The sequence below is a fragment of the Bemisia tabaci genome, chromosome 9 (genome assembly GCF_918797505.1).
Source record: "Bemisia tabaci chromosome 9, PGI_BMITA_v3".
In the NCBI taxonomy this organism is placed as follows: domain Eukaryota; kingdom Metazoa; phylum Arthropoda; class Insecta; order Hemiptera; family Aleyrodidae; genus Bemisia; species Bemisia tabaci.
This window is the reverse complement of record NC_092801.1, coordinates 13,945,074-13,953,486: the sequence shown is the minus strand read 5'-3', so window position 1 is coordinate 13,953,486 and position 8,413 is coordinate 13,945,074. Positions and strand designations below refer to the sequence as shown.

Genomic DNA, 8,413 nt, shown 5'->3' with positions numbered 1-8,413 from the left:
GTCGTACTGACATAGTTTCAATAATCAGCATGCAGTTGAGAAAATTTATGTCATCACAACTAAAGTTTATTGTATACCATCTCCTTATGAACGGAAAGATTTAACGCAAGTACCAAGATGATTTCGTATGATGTCTGGATAGGAATGCACATAGTAAACAAGTAAGTAGCAACTTTTCGTTTCAGGCACATTGTGCCCAAGCATTGTGCCCTCAGTAATCAGAGAATCATAAAAGAAAACTCACTCACAACGAAAAAGGTACCTAGAGAGAGAAGGAATCATGGAAAATCAAGAATGGTCACATTTGGAAGTATTATTCCTCGGGGCAGCATAAAATTGAAAATGTTTCGTGCGTACAATGAGAAAACCATTCAAGAAGTTATATTGTTATTAATTTCAGAAATAATATGACATAGAAAAAGAGACAGGAGCCAGGAGAAATTGAAATTGCAATGCTATTTTGCTCAAACCAAACCCGATTTTTTTTTTTTTTTTTTTTTTTTTTGAGAGCTTGCGCGCTCTAGGTTTAGTTATTGGCCTTAGTCGTGTAGACAAACAGCCACCGCTAAATGATGGAAAATTTTAACATGAGATTTGATTACTGATTATGTGGGATTCTAGTTCCTGGTATAGTTCGATTTCAGTTCTTGCTAAGATGGTTTTGGAGTCAATTATCACTTGAGGATCCGGAGTTCTCATGAGGTTGTAGATATTTGTAGGTTGTTTGATTTTTGTGCAGTGAAGGAGGATGTGGTCGATAGTTCCTATCTGGCCACAAGTGCATTTATCGTTATCTTTCAATCTGATTCGGTTGAGATGTTCTGGGAATAACCCATGGCCGATTCTCATTCTGGATATTATGTTGGTAGCTTTCTTACTTAATATTATACGGCTGAACCAGGCTTCCATTGAGATGACCGGTTGGATTGATCCTAGTCTGGCTCCCTTGGTTTGTGTGCTCTCAGTCCAGTCTCTTTGCCACTGTTCCAATGCTGAACTTTTGGTTAGTCGTTGGTAGTTAGAGTAGTGAATTAATTCTTTAGAGAAGTCTGTGGCGTTATGGAGGTCTTTGGTTTGTATGTCAGCCATCTCATTGCCTGCGATGTTCTCATGACCTGGGGTCCATGTCAATATTAAGTCTTTATTTTGGGCGAGGAAATGGTGAACTTCTTCTAATTCCAGGTTGTCCGTGATTGTATCCTTTTGTGAAAGAAGTGTGATTGAGCTTAGTGAATCTGTACATATTACTGCTTTTCTTACGTTGTATAGGGAGATTAGGTTGAGGCTTTCTCTGATCGCTTTCAGTTCCGCACTCATAATTGTTCTGTCTTTATTCAGGATGTATGTTCTCTTGACTGCAATGTCCTGGCTGATTACTGCTCCTGTAGTATGATCTTTAGTTTTGCTACCATCTGTGTAGAAGAAAAGGCTATCAGAATGTTCCTCTCTGAATTGTGCAAATAATAATTGGTTTGTCAGGTCTCCTTTTTTTGTAATAGGGAGTTTTATTGTTATTTCTGGAACTGGGAGGATGAATTTATCGAATTTTGTTTCTTCAGTTGCCAAGATTTGCTTTCTGATTATTGATAGAGCTTCTAGTCGTCTGGTTAGTAGCGACGGGAATTTATTGTTCCAGGTTCCTGGGTTATCGTTAAGGCTCTCTATCTTGGCGAGTGATTGGGTCTTAGAGGTATCGTTGAAATTGCTTGTTTTGAGAATATATTTATCTGTTACAGTTTGGGCTCTTAGTAATGGTGGTAGGATACCGGTTTCAGTGTATATTGTATTGTTCGGAGAAGAGTTGAGTAGTCCAAATGTTGTCCTAACTGCTTTGTTTGATACTACCTTCAGTACTCTTTCTGTTCTTGAATTTAGCCAGAACTGTACACCGAAGTCTAGCAGAGGTAGGATAAGGGCGTTGAATAGATGTTTGTTGGAGCTTTGGTGGCTTCCCCATTTAGTACCTGAGACCATTTTAATGATGTTGAGGTTTGTGTTGACTTTATCCTTAATGTACTTTACATGAGGCGTCCAAGTCCATTTTCTGTCGTATATGAGGCCCAGATATTTGAAGGATGTAACTAAATCTACCGGGTTGTTATATATTAGGACCGGATTGTAGTCTATTTTTCGTCGTCTCGTAAATATTAGAATCTTAGATTTAGTCTCAGAGACTACAAGTGAGAGATCTTCCAGTAGGTGCACTAAGTTTGTGATATCCGCTTGTAGTAGTCTAAGGGCTTCTTGGAGGTTTTTACTTCTCTTCATTAGCACTATGTCGTCTGCGAATTCCAGGATTTTACTGTGAGTTATTCCTTTGTGTAGTTGGCTAGTGTAGATTAGGAAGAGGAGAGGACTTAGTACTGATCCTTGGGTTAGTCCTGTATGAGATACTCTAGGGCCGAATGTTTCACCCCCGAAGCTAACATACATGTTCTTGGATTTGTACAAGTTGTATATTAGTTTGATTAAGTGATGGTTGACTTTCTGCTCCTTTAGTATGTTACAGAGTTTGTCTATATTGACTGTATCGTATGCGCCTTGGATATCCATGAATAATGTGACCATATATTCGTTCTTCGCGAAGGTTTTTGCAATTTGTTTGTTCAAGATTAGGTGATTATCGTGTAAAGTTTTGAACTTTCTGAATCCAAACTGTACTGGTGATAGGATACCTAGTCTTTTAATTTCATTTTCAAGGATAGGTTTCAGAATTTTTTCGAAGATTTTCCTTATGACCGATAGTAGGCTTATAGGCCGGTAGGAGTTGGGGTCTCCTTCACTCTTATTTGGTTTAAGAATAGGTTTTACTATAACTTCATTCCATGAATCAGGGGTTTTACCACTTTTTAATATATTCTGGAAGGCGTAGAATAGGTGTCTTTTGGCTTCTTCGGGGAGGTTGTTTATGATTTGTTTGTTTATCCCGTCTTTTCCTGGACTTCTTTTTTTAACGTTGTGCAGTAGGGCTTTGAAGGTCTTGTATTTGACTTTAGGTTCCCATTGGGTAGGTTCCAAGTTTGGGGGATGATGCGATGCAGAGTCTGGGGTTAATTTGTGTAGAAAATTAGTACACCATTCTGTGTTCTTTGATCTTACTGGAGCTTTTGAACCTTTCATTAGTTTTATGCGATCCCAGATTTTCTTTGACGGGACTTTGTAGTCTAATTCGTTGCAGAATTTTCTCCAGTGTTCTCGTTTTTGTTGTTTTACTGTTCTTTTGAATATTGCTGCTTGCTTGTTGTAGTTTATTAGGTTCGGAATGGTACCGTCCTTTTTGAATTCTTTTAAGGCTGCCACTCTTTTGTTGGCAGCTTTCTGACATTCCGTGTTCCACCAAACTTCATGTTTACGTGTATGATGATAAGGTGCTGGTTTATTGGCTTGAACGGTGAAACTGGAGTATTCGATGACTTTTATGATCTTACTCTCCCATTCCTCTATTGTTACAGATGATGGGTCAGTGTCTGTTTCATATTCTCTTAATGCTGCCTCGCTGAATTTTCTCCAATTAATTTTAGTTCGTTGGATACTGGCTGTGGTTTGGGGAGGGCAATTGTTGTAATTTAGTTCGATTTTTAGTGGGTGGTGGTCACTTCCTGCAGGAAATGAGTCGAGAACTTCGAAGTTGCAATTCTGGGCCCATCTATTGCTTATAAAGGCCAAGTCGGTTATACTCGGTTCGTGATCCTTTGTCACCCTTCTCGTAGATACCAAATGTTGAGTGTTCAGTAAGACTAAATCGTTGTTTGTTATTACTTCTAATAGATCTTTGCCTTTTGTGTTGGATGTTGAATATCCCCAGGCTATGTTCTGAGAGTTAAAGTCCCCAGTAAGGATGATGTTTTTGTCTGTGAGGTGGTTTAGTATATTGTCCAGTATTTCGAATTTCCCTTTGTATTGGGGAGGAGCGTAACAGTTCACTGAGTAGAATATTTCCTTTCTTCCATTTATTTCTAGTGTAATTTCAGAGGTTAGGATCTGTATATCAGAAAGTACGTTACTAGAATGTGAAAGGTCGTTTTGGGTGATGGATTTTACGTTCTGTAGGACGGATGTAGCTATACCACCGTATCCATCTATTCTATCGCTTCTTTGCGTAACAAAATTTTTGATTTTAAAAGTATAAGTAGGGTGCAGCCAGGTTTCGTTAAGTAAGATTATATTAGGATTGTATTGTCGAAGAAGGTTTCTGAGGTCTGTATTATTTGCGTTGGCGCTGCGAATATTCCAATGTATTAGTGCTATGGAATTCATGCTTAATTGTAGGTTTGTTGTTTTATTGGCTGTTGTGGGATTATAACTTTGGGGTAAGATTGTTTACCTGAAGATTGGGTAGTTTAGGGTATTCTTTGTTATATAATGTTTTCTCGCTAGAAGGATTACCTTGTTGAGTTGTATTGGTAGGATGGAATGTTGTTTTTGGTTCGTAGATTACCGTTGCTGGTATTGTTACGTTCGTTGTAAACTGGGAATTAGGATTCTCATTTGTTTCCATTGGAGTTTCCTTATTAGTTTGTTCAGGAGGGGTAGGTTCAGTCACTGGTGAAGTATGCACCTCCTGGAAAGCTGAAACATGCATAAGTGTCTCGGCAGAATTATCGGATTCTGCTGTTGTGGTGTTATTTAATGCTGCTTGTTTGAGTCGCTCGTTTAAGGAGTCTTTTTGTTTTAGTTTATTGACAAAGGCAGTTGGGAAGTCTTCTTGTTTCCTTTTGGTAGGTTTATTCGATTTCCTTTTAGAAGGATGTTGTATTTTATTGCTCTCCTGCTGGGTATTCCTTGGTTTTTTGGGAGGGTCAGGTTCTGAGTTAGTAGTTGAGAATCTGGGAGGAAGGTGGTTTATCTCTAGGAGAGAGAATTTGTTACTGATGTTAGTGAGACCTAGGTTCGGGAAAGACTTAGCAGTTTTAGCGAGAGTTTTTTTCATTCCGAATTTGTATTCGTCACTGTATGAGCCAACTATAGATTTAGCTTCAGAGTAGCTTATATTATTTTCAGCAATGATGCCGTTAATTTTAGCCTGCTTTATTCTTTCAGGGCATTTCACATCCGTTGGAGCGTGCGCTTCCTTGCAGTTAGGGCACTCTATATTTTCTTTTGCTGCGCATTCATTTTCATGGGATGGTAGCCCGCATAGACGACAAGTTTTCTTGCCTCTGCAGAACTTACTAATGTGTCCGAACTTCATGCAATTATTGCATTGGGTTACCGGCTTAATATGAAGTTTAACCTCAGCTTTGAAGTAATCGAACATGACATGGTTCGGGATAGAGTTGGCTATGAAGGTAACCGATATCATAGGGATAGGGTATTTTTCCTTCTTTGTTTTGTCGTATTTGTACATCCTATTAATAGCGTAGATTTCGTGGGAGGAGATTATCATTTCGGCAAGTTCTGTTTCGGTAAATTCTATTGGGATGTCCCTGATAACTCCTTTGGTTAGAAGACGATACTTGGGGATGAAGCAGTTATAATTCGGATCCTTAGCACGGAAATTAGCTACAAAGCTATTTGCATCTCTTGCTGTTTTCAAGGTAACTTTCACTATATTTCTTCCTTGTTTAGCAACTTGGGTGACTCCTTGTACTTGGTTACTTTTGAGGAGTCTGCTTATCTGTAAGGGATGAAGGTTAGGTACTGAGTTTGAGTAGGAGTCGTTTTTGGAGATATGAACTATGAATGGTTCATGACAGTCATGGTTGTAATATAAAGTTTCATTGTGTTTAGTATTAGTTGGTACTTGCTGCTCTGTAGTTTGCCTTTCTGGAATTAGTACTTTGGATTGAACTGGTTGGGTAGGCCCTTTGTCTGGAGGGTGGGAAGGCTCCATGTTGGTAATGTCCGCGTCGAATTGTAGAATGCAACAACAGAAAAGAACACACCAGGAACTGAATCGCACTTCTCAAATGTTCAAGAAGGGAATGGCACGGAATGATTAAACACAGGTCACTAGAGAAAGGAACTGTGAGGAAATTCACTTAGAAAATTCACACACGATGCTTAGCCTATGGCGTCGATACGATCACTGCAAACCCGATTCAAAATTTCCAAACGAAACTATAACATAATTATCATAACCTCTCTAAGCACTATCTATGGCTTAGACTGCGCATTAGGAAATTTCGGCGAGACTGGAGTCCCTTCAGGCGGGACGATAGGCAACTCAGCAACACCCAGCAAGTCCGAGACCGAGACAATGGAAATGCCTGTCATGCCAGTGCCGTTGCCTGATACGGGTACTTTTCGTTCGTATATCCGGATGTATCCACTAAGCGGAAGGCGCGTCTTTACCCTGATTTACCCCGCTAGCTGTCTTACCTACCGCGCGACTTAGATTGCGTTATAAGTCAATGCGCTTTACTGTAGTTTCTATCGTTCGTAGCCAATGAGAATTAGGCATTACGTCAAGTGACCCAACTTTGTCACGATTTCAATACTGACCTGCGGTTTTTTTTCTGTGACGTACAGGGTGTGCCAAAAATATGGATCCTTCCTTACTGATGTCTCGAGAACGATTACAGATTATTGACATGCGGTTTGAACGAAATTCCTTAAAAAAAGGTGGGCCGCTTTCGAGGGGGGGGGGGGGGGGGGGTCGTTTCCTCTCTGCCTCGCGCCCGCGGGAACAACTTTTAAATTTAAAATGGGAACTCTCTTTGCCTGATACTTCGTAGAAGTCATACCAAAAATACGTGATATCCTTCCAAAAAAACAAAAATATGATTTTTGTACAAAATTTCGGCCCAATCCAAAAAATGTCACTAATTACCAAAAACAAAAAAAAAACCAGGCACCCAAAAAATATGATGGCAGTACCGTTTGGATTCATCATATAAAAGGAAATGATATCAAAACGGCCCAATTTTCTCTTTCATGCCCATGCAATATACCAAACACCCCAACTTTTTTCACAAAAAAAAAATAAATAAATAAATAAATACCTATAAGGCATGATGACCTGAACACGTTTATTGGATCCATCGCTTTAAAGGAGTATGATATCAAATCGGCCCAACTTCTCTGAAATATGCCCATCTCGGATCAATAATTTTTTTGAGACCTTCCGACTCATCGCTGAGGAGACACTGATCATTACTTGACCCTTAGTATATGTCCTTGTTTAGATGTCAAAGAGTTCCTTATGAGAACTGTAATGAATTTTTTTTCTTTGAAGAGATAAAATCAAAAAATCGTCATAAAATTGAAAAAAAAATTCGAAGAAAAAAAAAGGAATGGGCCGGCCGGCACGTACAAAAAAAAAGGGGGAAATGTAGATACATTGGTATGCCCCAACATTTTGGCATGGGTGACCGACCCGGTCTTGCCAACATCCATGAAGTTGCTAAGAAAGAAGCATTGTAAGTAGGAGGCACATAATATTCGCAATAATACGCCAAGGTTCAGTAGTTTGTAAGGCCTTCTATCAGAAACAAACAAAGAATATGGCATTGCTTGAAAGTTGTTAAGTTGTTCACCCATGTGTGAATATCTTTCAGTCTATCTTTCAATGACGATTTCAAGAAGGACTGATCCTCCTTTTGACGATGATACTTGTTAATGTATATGTGAAAGAGAGACGATAATCACCCTATATTATCTACCACTTGTATGTACGGCCGGCCGGCCCATTCCTTTTTTTTTCTTCGAATTTTTTTTTCAATTTTATGACGATTTTTTGATTTTATCTCTTCAAAGAAAAAAAATTCATTACAGTTCTCATAAGGAACTCTTTGACATCTAAACAAGGACATATACTAAGGGTCAAGTAATGATCAGTGTCTCCTCAGCGATGAGTCGGAAGGTCTCAAAAAAATTATTGATCCGAGATGGGCATATTTCAGAGAAGTTGGGCCGATTTGATATCATACTCCTTTAAAGCGATGGATCCAATAAACGTGTTCAGGTCATCATGCCTTATAGGTATTTATTTATTTATTTATTTTTTTTTTGTGAAAAAAGTTGGGGTGTTTGGTATATTGCATGGGCATGAAAGAGAAAATTGGGCCGTTTTGATATCATTTCCTTTTATATGATGAATCCAAACGGTACTGCCATCATATTTTTTGGGTGCCTGGTTTTTTTTTTTGTTTTTGGTAATTAGTGACATTTTTTGGATTGGGCCGAAATTTTGTACAAAAATCATATTTTTGTTTTTTTGGAAGTACGTTCATCGCATATGAATTTCTCTGATGTTTTTGTTTTATTCTCTCTGATTGCACATAAGTAATCATATCCTCATTTCATTTCCTTTCCCTTTCCTTTTTCCCTTTCTGTAGCATCTGTGTTCATTTACAATTATTATTTTAAAATTGTTTTTTCCCCAGTATACAATTGATGCTTCAAACGGAATCAGTTGTTTTAATGACATTTCCGGCTAAATCATGGGTTTTTCCAGGAAGGCAGCCTCTAG

General features: G+C 38.6%; 2 protein-coding genes across 2 annotated transcripts; both read right to left on the bottom strand.

Moving 5' to 3' along the window:
- Positions 1 to 582: 582 nt before the first annotated feature.
- On the bottom strand, positions 583 to 4,257 carry LOC109041032 (probable RNA-directed DNA polymerase from transposon BS). Its single transcript, XM_019057189.2, has one exon. It carries the CDS (start codon positions 4,255 to 4,257, stop codon positions 583 to 585), a length of 3,675 nt encoding a protein of 1,224 aa, XP_018912734.2.
- LOC140225386 (uncharacterized) lies at positions 4,169 to 8,159 on the bottom strand. Its single transcript, XM_072304111.1, has one exon. The coding sequence runs from the start codon at positions 5,831 to 5,833 to the stop codon at positions 4,298 to 4,300; it is 1,536 nt and encodes a 511-aa protein (XP_072160212.1). The 5' UTR covers positions 5,834 to 8,159; the 3' UTR covers positions 4,169 to 4,297.
- Between the last annotated feature and the right edge of the window lie 254 nt (positions 8,160 to 8,413).

Bases quoted from the DNA above. Each gene is read 5' to 3' on its own strand.
- LOC109041032 (XM_019057189.2), bottom strand. From the start codon at position 4,257: ATGAATTCCATAGCACTAATACATTGGAATATTCGCAGCGCCAACGCA.
- LOC140225386 (XM_072304111.1), bottom strand. From the start codon at position 5,833: ATGGAGCCTTCCCACCCTCCAGACAAAGGGCCTACCCAACCAGTTCAA.